At 39.6% G+C, this 19353-nt stretch overlaps 1 protein-coding gene across 5 annotated transcripts in view; it reads left to right on the top strand.

Moving 5' to 3' along the window:
* Window positions 1-19353, top strand: part of EPB41L4B (erythrocyte membrane protein band 4.1 like 4B) — a 169681-nt gene that overhangs the window by 36501 nt on the left and 113827 nt on the right. For all 5 annotated transcript variants that reach the window (XM_068195520.1, XM_068195510.1, XM_068195548.1 and 2 more), the window contains exon 2: window positions 15135-15239. In XM_068195520.1, the coding sequence (XP_068051621.1) occupies window positions 15135-15239 (105 nt within the window). The remainder of the gene's footprint in view (window positions 1-15134; window positions 15240-19353) is intronic.

Consider the following 19353-nt stretch of genomic DNA (forward strand, 5'->3'; position numbering starts at 1 on the left):
AAATTGCTTGTGGCACAACCTCTTCATGAGGGAAGTAGAGTGTCAAGTTACCTTACTGAGCACAAAAGCATCCGCCTGTCTGCAGGTGGTAAACAAGCTGTAAGTCATTCCTTCATCTGTGTATTCCTTCCAGGATCTTGAAGACAACTGGTGACTCTCTAGAAGATGATATTTTAAGCATTGACTCTGTTGGTTTAAAGCAAATTGGTTAGACATGTATATTTCTGAAAATTGTTGTTTGATCCTTTGTCCTGGGAACCAGATGTATTATGCCAATGGATTTTTTTTTAAAAATGCTTGTTTTGAGTAGTTAGGTTTCCATTTTTCATGCAGTTATACTTAACTAAATGAGTGCTTCAGAGGAGAATAACAAAGATAATTGCTTGAGTTTGCTGTCTAACCTTACCCTTGTGCTTCAAGCCTATCTTAGAATTTAATATTAACCCTAGATCATGGTTTATCCTGAAAATTGAAAACAACCAGCAGATTTAACAGTGATGAAACCTAGAAGACAACTGGAACATAACTTGAGAAAATGCTTTGCTTCTAAATGCTGCATGTAAACAAAATGGCATTAATTCAGTACAAGTTACACACAACGTCAGGAAAGGCTTGTTACCAACAAACTGTCAATCTTATGTCTGTTCATTTGCAGGAAGCTTAAATTGGGGGGGGGGAAGTGGGAACATTTATGACTCACATGGATTGGGAGATAACAAATCTAAACCTATGTTTACATTTAAAACAACATAAGGCTTTAAAAATGCTTCAAATTGTTAAATATTTGTCATATTGTAGTTTGTAAATTTTGTGTCTTCATGATTCACTGGGGAAAATGAATTCACTGGGAGTGAGAGAATAGCTCAGGCTGAAGGACAGTTTCCAACACATGAGATTTCACAGCCCCTGGATGTTGTGAAAATGAAGCTGGAAAGCATTTGGCGTTGCTTGGAGGCGTTCGCTCCTCGCTGACTCCCTGTGGCCCATGGAGTCTTGGCACTTCTCTTTGCATGGAATGTCTGAGCAGAAAGGAGAGGGTACTCTCACATCGAAATAAGCTGCATTTTGTTGGTCGACTGTGTTTGTATCAGTAAATATATTACATCTCTTAAAAGGTGGGCTTTTAATTCAATGTCCAGAGTTATTGAATAACAAGTGTGGAATCATTTCCTCCTCTGTAAGTTAGGAGTGGCGAGGGAAGATGAGAGAGACAGACAAAGGAGACAGCCTAGTTCTCAGAGACTGAAAGAGTTTTTATGCCTTGTTGAGGACCTGAGTTCAGCGATATTGTTGGTAGAGAGAGTATTGCCTTTCAGTAACGATGAGTATGGCAGATCTGAGATAACCTTGTCTTGAGCTAGTACAGCAAGACTCTCTACCCTCCCCCTGGAAGCCTGGCTATTTTGAATTTCATACCGATGGCCCAGTAATCTGTATGTGATGTATGGGAAGTGTGCATACTAAGGTCAAGACAGTGGAGTCTGCAAAAGGGTGTAAACATATGTATTGGATTTGTGTGGCAGGGTTTGGTAGCAGGGAGGCTGCAGGGACTGCTTATGTGAGAAGATTCAGGAGCTAGTCTCATTGTCAGATGGAACCAGTTCCAGCAAGTTCCAAGATGGAATTGCCCCTGGCTAGATCTGAGTCCATCAGCAATGTTGGACCACCTCTGTGATAGCATCTTTAAGAAAGTGAAAAAAGCCCTGCACAGCAGCTGTGAGAGGAGCAAGAAAACTGTGAAATAAACAGCACTGCCTACGCCAAGGTCACTGGAGGAGGAGGGACAGGAGGTGCTTCAGGCGCCAAAGCACAAATTCCCCTGCAGCCTGTGGTGAAGAGCAGGTTGAGGCAGGCCCATGGCCCTCTTGCAGCCCATGGAGGCCCACAAGAGAGCAGAGATCTCCCTTCAGTCCATGGAGGACCCAAAGCAGGAGCAGATGGAAGTCCAAAGGAGACTGTGCCCCTATGAAGAAAGGAGCCCATGCTGGAGCAGGCTGGGGGACACGCTGGAGCAGTCTGTTCCTGAAAGACTCTGCTCTCTGGAATGATCCCATGCTGGAGCCAGTCCTGAAGAGCTGTAGACTGTGAGAAGATTGTACTCTGGAGAAGTTGGTGAAGGACTGTATCCAGTGGGACTGGATCCTATCCTGAAACAGAGGAAAGAAGGAGCAATGGAAGAGGAGGAAGCAGCAGTGAAGAGACACTACCCATTTTCCCCAGTGCCACTCAGTGAGTGAGGAGGTAGAAGAGTCTGGGGTGAAGTTGAGCCTGGGAAGAAAGTGGGGGGGGAAAGTTTGTTTAGTTCTGGTTTTATGTCTCACTATCCTGCTGTTATTAATTGGCAATGAGCTAAGTTTATCTTCAAGATGAATTTGTTTTGCCTATCACAGTAGTGATCTTTCTGTACTTCTGTCAACCTGATAGGATATTTGACCCAGCCTTGTAACACTTGTAGCTCTTCCCTGATCTCTGGCTTGGCAGTGTCCCTGTCTACTGCCTTCACATGAGTCACCTGCACACCCCAGCTTGGTGTCTTCTGAAGAGTGATGTGTTCCATCTCTTCCTCCCTATGGTAGATGCAGGTGTTGAACAGGATAGGTTCCAGGATAGATGCCTAAGGGAATTCCCATTACAGCATGTCTCCAGGTAGTGTTGAAACCACTACCCATTTCCCTTTGAGACCAGTGCTCTAGACATCAATAATTGACCTATCTAGACTGTAGTGCCCCAGTGGGGATGTGGGGATGTTGTGGGAAACCATGCTGAAAACCCAACAATTGAGATAAACAACTTTTGTTGGTCTAATCCAAGATGATGAAAAGGCATAATTAAAGATCTTCAGTGTGTATGATTGGTGAGTGAGCATTCAGCTTATCACTCTCTTCATCTAAATGGTTTATTTTCCCCCAGCATATGGTATTTTCAATACAGGGAGATGAAAGACTAGTCTCTCTTAGTCTACAGACTCTCTGGCTGTATCAACAGTCATATGTTCTTTGTTGCTCAGCCTGAATAAACTTCACTACATGCTGTCTCTTTCAGAATCAGCACAGCTGAATAAGTGAGTTGACACTTGTTCTTCCTGCATCATCAGTGTGGTGTTGTGTTTAGTTGCCCTTAAAGGCTCTGCTGGCTACATACATATGACTTTGAAATCATCTGAATTGCTAGTGTCATCTAAAAGCTGTCAGGCAGCAAAGTTGTCCCTACAGCCACAGTTTGGCTTGCAGAACCTTGCTCCAACAGAAGAACTTGAGTTTGCTCTTGACTCTGTCCAAGTCTGTAAGTCTGGTAATGAGAAACATTGTTCATATTAATAATGTCTCCAGGACACTGATGGATTCCCCAACATTGGACACTTTTAAGATTGACCTGGACAGGGTACTGGGCCATCTTGTCTAGAATGTGCTTTTGCCAAGGAAGGTTGGACCAGATGACCCTTGAGGTCCCTTTCAACCTGGTAAGCTACGATTCTATGATTAGTGGTAGAAAACAGAATTAGGGCAACAAAACATGATCCTCCAGTGACTTAGTGACTTAGTGACTTTTCAGACCATGAGAATGTTTGGTGTTAATGCTGATTAAGTTCTGTTGGATATTTAACTGAAGTATTGCAAGTTTGTGGGAGTTCTCTGCTCTTGCATTCACTTTAATTGTGAAATAAAATTCTTCTGAGACAAAGGGACTCTTACCAATTTTATTTGCTTTATAAATGAAGGATTTTTTTATTGTCTGCAAAGAACTGGTGGTACAGTCTTTGCAGGAGCCATCAAAGAATGGCTTCATTTTTAAGTAGTTCATTATCCCTCCAACTAAAACCTATTCTGTGAAGTGTCTTTGTGTTGCAGTGACTTTTGGATATAGACTTTGTTGTATTCATACTATAAGGCCTTAGTGATATTTTTTTTCCCTGAAAAAAAAAATTAAAGTTTCACTTAAAAATCAAATTGTTATTTTAAACAACTGAGGTGGTAGCAGTTCAGCCATGTATGACTGGCCAATTTAGAGTGTCAGGTCTGATCTATCTTGAGAGTCGGACTTTAAGAAAAAAAAAATTGCAGAAGTTGTCAAGCGTAGCAAAACTTCTGTTGAGGTAAAATGCCCAGGTGAAAAGAACCAGCCACAAGGAATGCCCCATTAGCCTGTCACAGTGAACTGGGAGTGTCACCAGTTTAATGAGTTCTGCTGAATCTCTGGCAGTCACTACGGCAGTAGCAAAGTTTCCCTAAGTTTGTGTGGTTGTCTGAATTAAACATGCAAGCTCCTATTGAGATGTTGTTAATACACATGTATAAGAAGCCAGATGTAAAGCTGAGAATATATTTTTTTGCTCCTTTATGCTGCTTGGTTTTAATTTCCATGAGAGTTTTTTTGATTCTGTTTTATTTCCCCTTGCTGTGCGAACATCCGGAATTCATTTCATGTCATGGAGCAGGCAGAGTAGCCGACCCTGAAAGTGAAGGACAAAACTCAAACCTTCCTGCAAACTACTAAAAGCTGCAGCTTGCTGCAAATGGATTTTCAAATCAAACCATATATGGGGCAGCTTTCTAGCTATTGCAAGTCTGTCTATACTCTCTGGAATGTACATGTACCTTTGATCATGTTTTTATCTTATTTTTGCCTTAAAATTTCTGAAGGCTGTCATTTAGACTACATCCAGAGGAAGTGCCGGCACACAGCACTCCCTCCAAGTAGGCAGCAAAAACTGCAGCATGCAGGGATCCTGGCAGGAATGAAGCCTGACACTTGTGTGGATTAGTGGTTCTTCTTTTCCCTCTTCTTCAAAAACATCAATTTTCCAGATTCTGATGAATACTGTGCTTTTCTGCATTCTGACTCTGGGGTCAGAGGTTGTTAATAATGAGAGCTTTTATCTTTTCAGCCTCTTACCTAGTATGATTGGATGATCTGTTGGTTGGCATGAAATATCAACAAATCATTTTTGGCTAAAACCCAGTGTTTCTGCTCCTCTTATTAACACGCAGAACTCCTAAGTTTATTCAGTAAAAAACCCCAGACATGAGTCCTTGCTCATCTTTTAGAATGAAGATAAACAGAACGTTGTGCTGCCATGCCTGTTTCAGTACAATAAGGTGTTCACTTTTCCTTCAGATCTGAATATTTATAAGAGAGTAAGAAGTTAAATACTATAGCATGATGAGAATTTATCTTGTCATGGAATTCCTTGGCAGCAGTGAGGATATTAGAGTGCTAAACTTCGATATAATAAACGTAGGTCTGCCACTGGTTTTAACTGAGCAGTAGCATCATCTGAGAGAGGTGTTTTCTATTAACTTGAACTGCTGTTTATTCTTTTTTAGAATTGTTCTAATGAAGTTTTTTTGAATAAGAACCACATGTTTTTTTTTGTCTTGCATATTCTTTCTTGAAAGTAAATGTAATTTGTAGTGATTGTCTTTAATTGCATATACTTGTCTAATTATGTTTGTGTTTAAAAATAATTGTCTTCCTGGCTGTCCACTAAATTAAATACTTTTACTGGCAAACTTCCCTGGTCTTCCTCCGTTTTTAAATCTGCTGATTATAAACCTGCAGTTTAAGAGGGTTTACTGATTTTTTTGAAACTCTGGATTTCTGGGTCTCTTCAGAGAGAAGCAAATAATTGGGATTGATTATTTGGAGAAGACTATGACTTAGTGTATGAAAGAACAAAGAGTGAAGAGTACTGAAGTCAGTTGGCTGTCTGAATAAACAACCTAAAAAAGGGTTTCTCTGCATTTTTAAATCCATAGAGCTTCTGAGGAAAAGACCACATTAGAGCTTCATCCTCAAGTTCCAAACTCCCTTTTTGGTCACTGCTTCTGTTTCACATCTTTGAACTTCTTTTACTGGCTGTAACTGTCAGGGTGATTAATAATAAATATGATTTATATGGAAGGTTTTGCACATTATAGGGTAATTAATATACGTAATTAATTCTAATGTTATCATGCATGTGGAATTAATTTTGTTCTATGAAAAGTGCCACAAATAGTATATGTTATTTAATTTTTTAAAAAGACATAGAAATAATTGACTGTGAATTATGCGAGCATTAAATGTGTGCAGGTTTATGCTGGAGAAGAGGAGTGGTTCTAAGGAACTTTTTGTTTTCCCAGACATAAAAGTAAATTCATGCAGCATGCATGATGTGGTACTACTAAAGGAATCTGCTCCTTTTTGCTTTTACAGGTCAGCAGGTGGTGGTAGGGATTCTGTTCTATGCACCCAAAAGTGACAATCTTTAAGGCATTGTGTAAGATACCAGTTCCTGGAGTAGCTGTCCTAGGTTTTGCCTTCCAGCCACAGCACAGCTTGGTGGCCGCCTCCTTGCCTGGATACCAGTGTTAGGAAGCAGCTTTTGGCATATGAGGCCCAAGCCAGGCTGTGCTGTGTGGTCGTTTGTGTTGGGAGGGGGTTTGAAAGCACTGTTAGCTTGAATTAATAGTGATGTTTAACTGATGTAACTTGCCCCTGTAGCCAGTTCTTTACAAGGCATTCAGATGCCCTGACAGATACCCAAACCTCTTGGGCAGGAGTCAGGAATAGAACCTGTGACTTGTCTGGTTGGGAGAATGGGAGCCCTGCAGCCCTAATTTATGTCACGTACTACTATTTGTGTTACTTGTGTGTCTGGCCATTGCTGCTGGTCTGAACTACATTTATGCTGAAGCAAGGTTGCCAGTAAAGCCTTATAGGTAAACTGCTTTATTGTAGACAGTCATAAATGTGTTTTATTTAAAAACAAGTTAAAAAAATTAGAAATGGTTTAGTCAGGCACCCATACATGTGAAATGTATATGAAGGATGTGTCTATATGGAAAATTGGTTGTACAATTGCATCTGTTTAAAACTATTTCTACTCCTGGAGCATTCAAATGCAGGTGTATAAGAAAGCAAAGATGCCATTTGAAACTTTGGTACTGCATTAGCATAAGGAAAAGCAGAGTCTTTGCTAAACTCTCCCGGGAGTCTCTTCTGATAGCACTTGTCTATTTCTCCTTGTTCTTTTTAATGTCATCTCATGCCAGTTCCATGTTATTTCACAAATACAGTTTAAATTCATAACCTAGAATTTTCTATAGCTCTCCAAAAAGATGGCACCTCAATCCCATCATGATTTGTGCAGGAGGGCAATGGGCAAGGGAAGCATTAAAACATAATACTGTGTTGTGTTTGATGGTATTGCCTCAAAGAGTTGGCTTCCACTTCAATGCCCATAGCTTAGCTTTATCAAATAATACCTCTTCCTCTGAGAATGCAGAACTGTAAATTTTATTTTGAGTGAAATCATGTCAGTTGAGAAGTCTCAGCATAGGTTTTTGTTCTTATCCTAGCTACTTTGTGTTTCCTCCACTTTGTGTTTGAGTGGCATGTAATATTTCAAGTGGGTCAGGAGAGGGAGCTGGCATTCTAGGGGTGAAAAAGAATCTTCTTTACATATAAGTAACCCTTTTTTTAATTGTGCCTCTGAATATATAATTGTGATGGGGTAACCTGTCTGTTCCTGAAATAACAGGAGTCCAAACTGACTTCCAGAACATAAAGTTGCAAGTAAGGATTTTTTTTATTTTATTTTACTGCTTTGTTCTGTGGCTGGTGGTTGCTTTTATCTGTTGCCTGAGGATCCCATTTAGAAGTGCTGACAATGCTGTTCTCTTGGGAAGAGGTCTGTGTTTCCAGTAGTACATGTAGGTGATTAGGACAATGAGCAGAACCTCACCCTCATCTGAGTCCAATAAAATAAAAATGTCACTGCTGGTCACAATGTTGACTGTAGTAATTGCACGTATAGGGCACCCACCATGGTAGTGCCTGCCTGCCCTTCATGTGACTTTTGGAGAGATCAAACGCTTTTCAAAGGCAGCATGCCCTTTAGATGAGTGATGGAAATGTGAAATTGCCCTGCATAAGGGTTTCCCCACTGCAGTGGTTTAGCCTCAGCCATCAGCCAGGCTCCTACCCAGCCCCTCATTCAGTCTGCAGGATGGGGGTAGAAAATATGGAGAAAAACTGGGAATTAAAAGGCTCGTGGGTCAAGATAAAGCTGACTCTTTCCCTAACTGAAATCCACTCCTTCACTCCTAACTTGTGTACGCCTCCCCACCAGTGGTCTGTGGGTCTGCTGTGGAGATGACTGAAACCAGCTGTGTTCAGCATAGGACAGCCCCATCTTCTCTGAAAAAAACTAAGCAAGTGGTGAAATTATCCCTTCCAGATAATGTAGGTCTTGAGACATGATAGTTTCTTGCTCCATTTTTCAGCAACGAGGCAGGCTTCTCAGCCTCTGGATGTGCTACTATAATCAGTTTTTGAACAGCTGTACTGTAAAATTCAGCTAGCAAAAGTGCCTATTTCAAAAACAACTGTGTAAAACCAGCTTTCAGAAAAAGTTAGCATTGTTGGGATCATTTTATAAGTTTGGCTCACTTGTCCAGTTGAGGAAGAGACAGAATGTGATTGGAGGTGAGGAAAGGAAGTGACTGGAAGCAGGGATGTGTGAAGTGGCAAAGGAAACCCTATACTCTCCCTTCAAATCTCACCTGACTTTCTTGGATCTGCTTTATGTTTGTGTTACTGTACATAGTAATCTCTCCAGTGAGAGATTCCTGGCATGGCTTTGGACTCTTTGGAGATTGTTTGCATCTAAGGTAATTCCCTTTCTGCTCTGTTGTCTGTATGTTCTCTATAATGCTGTCCTGCCAATTCAATCTTTGATTCATCCTAATGAGTTCGTACTTTATGAATCATGAAAAATAATTTCTTTCCTTCTATTGCAGAGCTTGAAAATAGCATATTATTATTCTTCCCCACCCTTAGTTCTTAGTAGTTTGGGTTTCTTGGTTTTGCTTTATTTGTTTTTATTGTTACTTTTTTGTTCTTGGGCCATTTTTTAATTTATTTGTTTTATTTTTTTATTTACCACTGACTGCCCTTACATAACAGGTTGGAAAATACTTTTCCAACGTCACACTAGCAGGGTAAATGTACTGTGATCTGACTAGAAGCCCAGTGCCATTTGGGTTTATGTAGAGACTTGGTACATATAAAATACAGTGATCTATTTATTTGTCCTTGTTCAGGCTTCTCCTCCAGTGAACACTGATTCTTCTTGTCACTAGCTGGTGGAGAAATGAAAGTCTGGCTACTGTTAAGAAATGCTGCTGTGCAGCAATAGTGAGATTTACAATACCCACTGTTAGGGGATTTTTTTTTTTTTTCTTAATGACTGTCTACAAATTCTCATTGGCATCTTGGTTGCTTTCACTGTTGGCCTATCTGCCCACGGGGAGAATGTTCTTCAGTGGTTGTGTGCTTATCTGAGGTTCCCTCCATCCCCTTGATGGGATGTGACTTGTGACAGTCCTAGCTTTTGAGAGACTTTTATCATAGGCTTAGAGAGTAATTTGAAGGAAGCAGCTTGGTTTGTTGGTTTGGTTTATTATGTGTGAGAGTTTGGGGTTCTTTTTGCTTTGGTGTTTTGTCATTTTTCAAGGGGTTCTTTAACTTTGCTTCTAAGCCACTTCTGCTCAGGAAATAGCAATTTTTTAGTTTGGGGCCTTGACAGAAATGACTGGGAGCACAATGTTTGTTCTTTCAAGGTTATAATAAGTAAATACCATTAATGGGATTTTTTTGTCTGCTGATGAACAGCTGAGGGCTTGGTGGTGTGTGTATGCATTTAGCATTTTTTGTTGGTTTGAGTTTCTTCTGCAGGGGGAAGTTAAGGGGATTTTGACTCTTATTTTCAGCTAATTTCTCAAAGGAACTAAAATGAATTTTGTTCTCCTTCAGATAAAAGTTCACACGCGTCATCACTTGCATTTTCTTCTGGGCACATTCAGCAAAGCTGCTTGTTTCTATGGTCTGTACTACATTTAAACATCATTTGCATGCAGTAGCAGGCTCTGAAGCAGTACTGGTGTTATTGCCATGACAGGGTGAGAGGTTTAATGGTTATTTGAACAGTGTCATATTTTCAAATGAGCTTGTAGCCAGAACTGAAAATTTAAGTCAGTGGTTGGCTGGTAAGAAAATAACCTGACATCTTCATTGCAGCTTGAGAAAGTTAGCCAGCCTCATGGAAGTATGATGTGTTAGTAAATAATCTGCTTTTCTTCAGTTAGCACTGATTTTATGAAAATAGAGTAGTATTTGCATGATTTCAAGCACAAAAAAATGCAACTCTTTCCCCACTCTTCCGAATCTGCTCATTAGGCCACCATAGGAGGGTGGGACAGGCACCAAGGTCATGGCTGGTTTGCAGCGTGCTCTCTGCAAGAGTGTCCTCTCTGGATGGCAGCGTGCACACTGGAATTTGAAAACAAGCAACTGACTTTGACAATACTGCCTTGTAGCAGCAGTACTGGGATGGATAACATGGTTTTCAGTGCATCTTTTGCAAGCCCAGCCACAGCCTCCAACATGTACTTGGCTGAAGCTGTTAGATACCCTGGATTTATAAGAATGTAGAACAGTTGCATTTTTGTGCTTAAAATTATGGAAGTACTGCTGGCTTTCAGTACAGCTGAGTGTGTTTGAGCAAGTGAGGGCTTGACTATCCAGAAGAAAGCAAGTTAAAGGACAGATGATAACTGAGCCCCAGGAGTCAAGGCTAATTAGGAGCAAAGATGACTTTTATGCATGTTTAGCCTGTCTGAAACACTTGGAGACAGCACTGCCAGTGACTGCTAAAAGGCAAAGTGAATTCTCACTGCTAAGCAGGATGGCCAACAGATAAAGCCTCACATTTGAAAATGAGCTTTAGGTTTGAAAAATTGAGTTAATAGCAGTTCAGGTGTAAGAGGACTGAGCAGAACATATTGAGCTACTCTTGTTTTCAGGAGGTGCCAAGGAGAGGAAATGCTGTTCCATCAGAGCAGGGCAGTATCAGGCCTGTGGAGGTGAGACTTGCTAGCTACAAAGGTGCCTTTAAGAATTTACTAGAAGCTCAGACCTGAAGTGAGTGACCATCAGACCATAGCAGCCCACTCTGCAAAAATCTTGAACACATTGCAGAATACATAATCTTGTGCTTTCTTTCAAAACAGGAACTAAGCCTGCCCTACCTACCCATTGATGTTGCTACTCTCTATTCAGTTTGAGATGCATTGACTTTGATTGGAAAGCTAATTGGCTTTGACTTTTCTCTTGGCGATAGCTTATTTCCCTTAATTTTGGTTGTCATTTTGTCAGCTGGCAGACTATTTCATGAACCTCTTTGCCTATTTGACAGGTTATTTTCCCAAGCAGTGCTTCAACTATTTCTGAAATCTGTTTATTGTTTGTAGCCCTGTAGTCTCTGAGCTCTCTCTAATATGACTCAAGAATTTCAGCCTCTCCACTTGGGTTTAGGGGAAAACATGGGCAGAAGCTCTCCAACTTTGCTTGTATATGCTCTGAGAATGATCAATGGCATGCTTGCACTGTATCTGCACTAAAATTGGACTTTTCTGGTATGTATGTCCACTTTTCATGCCCTTTGGCGAAAATCTTTCAAAGAGCTCTGGAACAGCTAAAATCAACACTAATCAGCTTGTTGAGACAGGGCCAGTTGGTGTAAAATGTCCCTGGCTGATAAATTTTCTCTTTCCTTCATGTCTACCAGAAGCACATTAAAATCACTTGTCTATTTCCATGTCAAGCCTGGAAGAGTTTCTAATTAGAGAAGTTAATCTTTGTTTTGTCATGTTCTGGCTGACAAGAATTTCCATAGATTCTGTGAGACTGGGAACTCTCTGGCAGCCAAAAATGTAGCCTACTTGAAATGTGGGCCATGCAACTGTCACTGTTGTTGTGCAAGGTGCTTTATCCCATTTGGAGTCCTTGTAGGATTTGTAATGAGTCCTCATTTAACATAAGAATTCTCTCTGAATGTGATTCATGATCCCAAGGAAGATGATATGGGATTTTATTTGAGAATGGCTTTAATGAAACAGTGGACAAAACTCAAATAATTGTTAGGTGGAACAGGGGTGATTGACATGAGAAACTTTTTTTTTTCCTTTCTCTCAGTGATTGCTCATTACCAGGGAGGTTCCTAGTCTACAAGTGTAATTCAGTTTTTGTGTTTCATCAAGTACCTGCCTCATGCTAATTCAGTTTTGCCTTGGGTTGCAGGTGTAGTTTTCTTTGTAAGCTGAACATTTCATACCCACCCTCCCAGTGCTTGCCTGTGAGGTTTCATGGTGCTCACACAAGTTCTCCTGAGTTCCAAGGAACACTTCATCAGAAACTGGCAGTGCTTTAATTGATGTTTCAAAACAAAACAAAAAACCCAAACAAAAACCCACAAACCAAAAAGAAAATCCTACCAAAACAGAAAGCAAAGACTAAAAACCAAACAAAAACAAAAACCCAACAGAAACAAACAAGAAAGGCGAGTCAACACAAGGTTTTGCAACTTTTCTGACATCACTGTTCCCAATTATAGTAATGTCCATACCAACAAAATAGTATTTCTATATAATAGTGTATGCATACTGTTTGTTGCCATTTACTTCATTTTGTGAGATATAAGCTATGCAGGCCATTTACATCTGATACTTCTGAACCATCTGTCTAGCAAGGTATGACTGCAAAACATTTTTAGTTTATGGTTGGGGGTTTTTAGCTCTGTCTTCAGAAAATAAGCAAAAGTCAAAGGTCTGTAGAGAAAGTATGATTTATTAAATTCTAGATGATTAGATCTACCATGAAAATTTTACTGTACAAAATCATTTTCTTGTCTTTATGTGGTACCAGATTTTGAAAAGGGAAACATGTTTTTTAGCTACTGTTTTGTCTAGAAGGAGGAGAGAAGAAAGAGACAGTGAAAAACGAAATTTTATTGTAATACAGACATTTTTTGCTTTAGAGACCACTATGATGCCTATGTAATGCCTAAGGAAAAAGCCTTCTATTTTGACTATTCCACCCATTTCATTCAATGCACATTAATTTATCAGTCCACAATCTGACTTGCTGGATTGTCAGTCAGTGATGAGGCAGAATAAAGAACAGGTAAGCCTTTACTGTTAGTAGAGGAAAGGAGTCAGTTGCTTTCATCTCCCCCTGTAGTGCAACATCTCAAAGAAAGTTTTGGGTTAGCAGTTTGCCGGCTGCAGCAGCTTTATCATTTAAGGGGTACAAGTTGCTGGAAAAGCTCATTTAGTGACAAGTTAAATGTTACAATCTCCTGTAAGCTGTGTGTGTAATACTGCATTTTATGGTCTAGCTGTGCAGTGCAGAGCTATTCTGTATGTAACACATGTTAAACATTAACTACTGCTTGAGTACAGAAGGTGGAGTGTGCTCTCTGTGGTTTCTATTGGGTGTGTGGCAGTGGAAGATAAACATATGCTGGTAGTTAATGCCATTAAGCAAGCAACCATGAGCAGAGTAGGGCATCAAGTGCATTTTTCCTACGTTTTGAATTTTTCATGTTCTGCTGTTTCTCTTTTTATTGCTTTTGAGGGTTTTCTCCTCCTTCACTTAAGCAAAATCCGTTTAAATTTTGTTGAGCTTTGGTTTGGCTTCTTTTAACAAGTGCTGATTTTTTTTTCCGTATGAGAAAATATGTTCTGGATACTTTTTGTTCTGTTTATACCAATTACTGTACAAGAAAAGATGATGACTTCTTAGCAATGTACTGTTTTAAGAAGCCGTTGCATTCTCCTCTGCCTTTAATAGAATGTTGAACTTTGGTTAATAATGTCTACTATCCACCTCTTGCCCCCCTCAAAATAATAAAACAGTACCTTACAATGACAGTTTAATGTTGGTATTAAGCTTTAATTCTTCTCTTGAAATTTGATATGCTTCGATTTCTGTGCTTCTGTTTTGTTAGTTAAAAAACCCTAAAAAATACAACTTAAATAAAATTTGCTACCTATACCTGAGCTTGCTTGACTTTCTTGGAAAAACAGAGGTGTAACTCATCATCTTGTCTGTTGCCGAAGAAAACTGATTTTAGACAGCCTAGAACCCTGCATGTTATGATTGATGGTGCCTTTGTGCAGAAGATCAAACTAAAGGAACTGAATGCTTAAGTGTGAATTTTGCTACATTTTGGGATAAAGTGGAAATGCCTAATATGTTAGTTTTTAAAAATAAAAACTGGGAGAAAAAATCCTTAAAGTTGTAAGAGGGACAGTCACAACAGTGGATCCTGCTCAGTACTTCCCTGTATAAAGTACAGCTGTAGCTTTAGTCTCATACTCAGATTTATGATCATCTCATGCATTTTTGGGCAAGAGGTGTTTTTGCTCAAGAACTTGAAAACTTTCTTCCCCAAGTAACTCAACAGTATTTGCATGAAAATTTGGTTTGTTATTTCCTTTTCCTTCTGCCCACCTGTAATCTTCAAATTTTGGTTTTCTAGTGTTGAAGATTGAGTATCTAAATTCTTGCCTTAACCTCAAAACAAGTACCCAGGCCAGTGCAGCCTACCTTTACGATCTGCTAAGTTTTCTACCCTTACCTGTACGCCATAGTTGGGGTTTTAGTTGTTAACTTTTGTTTCCATGCCTGCATGTTTCAGATGGCATGCCAAGTAAGATTTACAGCTTTTTTGGCCCTTGTTTGTTTCTTCATTTAAAGGCTGTAAATACGATGGCAGTTGGCAACATAAATGAAATCTTATCAAATCCCAATAATTTTCTTCACAGTGCACTTTGAGTATTCAGGCTGTCCAGAAATTATTTTGCAGCTTCAGTGGTGGTGTGGCACTGCACGAGTGCAGTTGCTGTTGATAGCCAGCAGATTTCAGGCAGTGTGTTAAGTAAGCTTTTCCTGGAGAATCTGACTTCCTGGGGTACAAAATGATGGCTCTGTGACTTAGAACACTTGTAGGGCATAAGCCTTTCCTTTCTCTTGTACATTTTTAATTATGATGAACTTTGAAAGCTTTCTTTGAGAGTGAAATCTGATGCTGTTGGACTAGCTTCAGACAAGAACGGCATGTCACTCTCTATTTCCTGAGGAAAATACAAATAAATGTCCCTGCAATTCTTCAGAATAAATAGCATTGCTCTTTTGATATTATTTTCCTTTGTGTATCTCTTCTCACACATTTGAACTTGAAAAGAAACACATCCAAGCAACCCTACACTGACCAGTTTAAAAAAAAAGCATTTTATTTTCTGTTACAGAAAAATGCAAAGGGACAGGAGTTGTTTGACCAGATTGTGTATCATTTGGACCTTGTAGAAACGGATTACTTTGGCCTGCAATTCATGGATGCTTCCCAAATTACAGTGAGTATAACTTAAGTTGATTTTTATATTTTGCAGTAGTTTGTGTTACCTATTACAACTGTATTGCTGGTGCAGTCCCATGGAGAGATGTCAACACTGGGGGCTGAAACAAGTGATGCCATATTTGGTTCTTGCACATAAAGCTACATCCTCTGAATGAGTCCTGTGTCATCTTATATGACATGCATGTGACTTGATTGCCCACAAGTTAAAACAACAATGAATTTTGGTGAAGAAAAGTGTGCTTTATGGTTAGCAGACTCTTGGTATTCAGAATGTTTTGCAAGCAAGGATTTCTTGTAAATTTTCTGTCTCAACACATTGTGTTGCTTTGTAGATTTAGGTTCATTTGCAAGAGCAAAACGTTTTGGCTGAAAGTTCTCCTTCTCTTCCTTATATAAGGACCTCCAGTATCTACAGGTGAAATAAATAAATTTAAAAAAATTACATATTTAAATAGATATATTAATAGGATAGGGTTAAAAGACTACAGCATTGTGGTTACACTGTATTGACATATCTTTAATCTTTTCCTTTGTCTGTTCACTCTGTGTGAACAGGAAGTTTGACAAAAACCTGCACTGTGGATAGAAAATGTGCATATTTGGAAAATAAGTGTTTCTTTTAGTGCTCTCTGGTCAGTTTGTAGATGGTTTTTTTCCATGAAGCAACACAAGATCTCTTCTCTGGGACAATATAATAAAACAATAGGAAAATGTAGCTGCAATATTGACATCCTGGGAAGGGCAGGTTCTAAGTTTATCATCCCAGGATTCTCAGCTTTATTCTCTAATGAGCTTGGGTCAAAGGATGGATCAGGGTTTAAGCAGTTGCATTATCATCTGTGTTTTACCAGTCACTGCAAACAACAAACAGGAAACCTATCCAGGTACTGTACTGACTTGTACTTCAGGAAGAGAATCTCTGGTTTTGGGGAGAAGCAGTATTAATCTATTTAAACATTATCCTGATGTCTAAATGAATTTAGGTTAATATCACTGAAAACGGATGTTTTGAATGAAGTGTGCCCATAATGGGTTTGGGATTTTTAGGTAATTTAGTGTGTGTGCTCCTGATAAAATTTCTAAATACATAAATTGTATGTACTTTTATGATGGATCTGATTATAAGGACACAGTTAATACAGCAGAGCCTGCTTATAATGGGAAAATTGCATTATATCGTCACTGATTGTCAAATCATCCAACTGGGATTTTGATAGCTAGGAATAGTTACCTAGCAAGGAGTTCCATAAAGTTTTCAAAGAAGGGAAGCAGAAAGGGAGAATGAAATATCCTTTCTCATCAAGAATGAGAACAGATCAGCCAAAAGCCAGGCTGAGGAAGATGGGAAGACTCATTATCTTGTATGTTTGCAAAACTGAAGGGCTCTTTTGACTGGTAAGAAAGATGCAGATGTGAGTAGCTATGTCTTCTGTATGTAGCTCTCTCACTGGTGTTGAGGGCAAAATGTGCCTGTACATGGAAGTGTTTTAGCTTTATTTGTGTGCTATTTCTTTGTTCTTTTAAGAAGGGAAGTACATGATGCATCTACAGTTGCAAGAGGGATGAGGACTGTGAACAGCTGCTGGGGGGGAGTCTGAAAAAAGCCAACTCTAGTTGCAGGGCTTTGGTGGTAGGGTTGTAGTTTCCTGAATTAAGAGGAGTGTTGAGGGCAAAATTCTTTACCTTCCCTGAAGTGCAAGGCCAAAAACTCGTCTCTTGTGGTTTTTGGTCTGGATTAAGCTGGGCAGAGAGTAGATCTTAAAGAACTTCAAGGCACAAGCACCCTGTGCCTTTTATCTTGCCCAGCACCCCGTGCCAAAAGGTTCCATGTTTTAACAGCCTTCCTTCATCTGTTTTGAACCTGTGTCCTGCTCTTTTTGTTTGCACAGCAATTAATGCATAGCCTCCATGGGCTTCTGCTTAGTGCCAGCCCAGACACACAATGGCAAGTGGGGGCCTGGGAGATTAAAATTGTGTAAACCCCTTTGAGGCTCTAAGCCTTTGTCTTTAGTATGTATTGTTAAGGGCTAAAAATTTTTAAGTCACCATTACAAGTAAGAGAGAACAAAATAATCTTTGAATAGTGGAGATTGCTTCTGTGTGCGCCAAGGCCAGCAGCTTTTTGAGTGCACTGTGTTTCCTGCAGTCCTGTAACTTTGCCAAAGAGTTGGGACAAGCAGTGTTGATAGCTGTGATTTAGAAAACAAAATTGTGATTAGAGTTTATCTGCTTTGAAATAGAAAAAACTTTAATTGTTTGAACAGCTTATTTTTAATACAACCCCCCCCATAAAGCTGTAAAAAGCACAATATCAGCAGTAATGCAGAAAATACTGTAATGCCTATTCAGTGAACTCTGCATTAGTTTGTATCTTGTGCTCTTTGTAAATATGCATCAGAAGGATGCAGAAGGATCGAAGGATGTAGATAATCATCTAATAGTTTATTTGGAAACAAATCTTAGTATACTGTTGCATTTTGAGTGACTTGCTGTTAACTCTAGAATTAGAAATGTTCTGCTACAAGAAAACAATTTCTTATTCTAGCTATTACAGAACTTCAATGGAGATGTAGTGCTTGGGGTGATTGAAGGGTGTCACTCTGTAGGAGGTCTCTGCAGTGGTTCAGAGAAAATGCAAAGCTTATTGGGTTTTTAGTTACTTTTACTACAGTCAGTGTTTTCAAGTGGAGCAGGAGGCCTTAGAAAATTTAGGTGAGTTTGGGAATAGCAGTAATAAAATATTGGGAGACTGTACTATGGAAGCTCAGTTGCCATGAGGAAGTATTTAATTGATCTGGTTGCGTGCAACATATTCAGTGGTTAGTTTGGGGTTTTGACACTTACTTTTGGCTGTTGGTAGCTGATGTTTATTCATTTTCTATCTAGGAGTGTCCTTTCTTTCTCTTATTCTAAATCATCTTAATAAAAAAAAAAAGGCTTTCTGTGGTTAACAGCTCTTTGCGAGCTCTATATTTTATAGGGTCTCTCGAGATTTAGATATCTCCATTTCTACAGGTGCATTCTTTGTTCCGATTTTCTGTCCTGTGATGCCAAAACATGGATACCCTCCTAGCCCATCCTGTGTTTTACAAAAATTTATAACTGAAGGATTGCCCATGTTTATTAGCTTGGAATTTGCTTGCTTCCATCATAATTTTGTTTCTGTTCACAAGAACAATTGCCAAGTAATTGAAAGGGAAGTATTTTTAAGATAAATCTTTGAATTCTCCTTTTTTTTTTTTTTTTTTTTGTGCAAATGAGTTGCTGTCATCCCTGGGAATGGATAGAAGCAAAAGAATTAGCCCCTTTTCTCACATGTGTCTCTTTCAGTGATCCTTTATGTAATTAAAATCCTTTACGTCGGATCTCTAATGTCACAAAGACCCCTTAGCCTAAAGGAAGTCTGTGTGGAACAGCCTTTCCCGGCTGTGCTCTGCAGCCACTTGAACCCTTTTGAGGATGTGTGGTTGCACCCAGTGTATCTGGCACGTTGGGAAGCACTGGATTTACTCCGTGTGTACAGCAAGACTGATGTGTGAGAACACCCTGTGCCTCTTCTAGGTGCTGCCCATGGCTATCTATGGTGGGTAGCAGGGTTCCCTGGGAAGATGAGTGCCAGGACCAACCTGCAGTGAATTATCCTGGTAAACCATGTTTGCATCTGAACTTCTCAGTTTTGACCAATTTCTAAATTGGGTTTTGATGCAAGAGTTGAGAAGACAATGGAAGGAGGACATGGAGAAGATTGTGTAGAAGTGAAATAGGCTTTTATGAAAGCAATTGCTCCAAGAAAAAAAAAAAAAAAAAAAAAAAAAAAAAAAAAAAAAAAAAAAAAAACCAAACCAAGAGGGAAGAAACATGGCCAGAACTGTGTTGCCCAGAGTGGGCCTGACCAGCAGCAGTGTGTCAGGATGCACTGAGAGCCTCACCTCTATGAAAGGCAGCCTTCTGGCCAGGTTTTTCTGAGAGAGTCAGGACCGTGTATGACTCACGACAAAGGATTTCAACAGTGCTGGGGGGCAGGTAGGAAGTAAGCTGGACAACAATTAATGTAAGTGCCTTTGTTTCCTCTACACATCAAGAACTAGATTCCTGGATGTTTCAGCAGG

The sequence above is a fragment of the Anomalospiza imberbis genome, chromosome 1 (assembly GCF_031753505.1).
Source record: "Anomalospiza imberbis isolate Cuckoo-Finch-1a 21T00152 chromosome 1, ASM3175350v1, whole genome shotgun sequence".
Lineage (NCBI taxonomy): Eukaryota > Metazoa > Chordata > Aves > Passeriformes > Viduidae > Anomalospiza > Anomalospiza imberbis.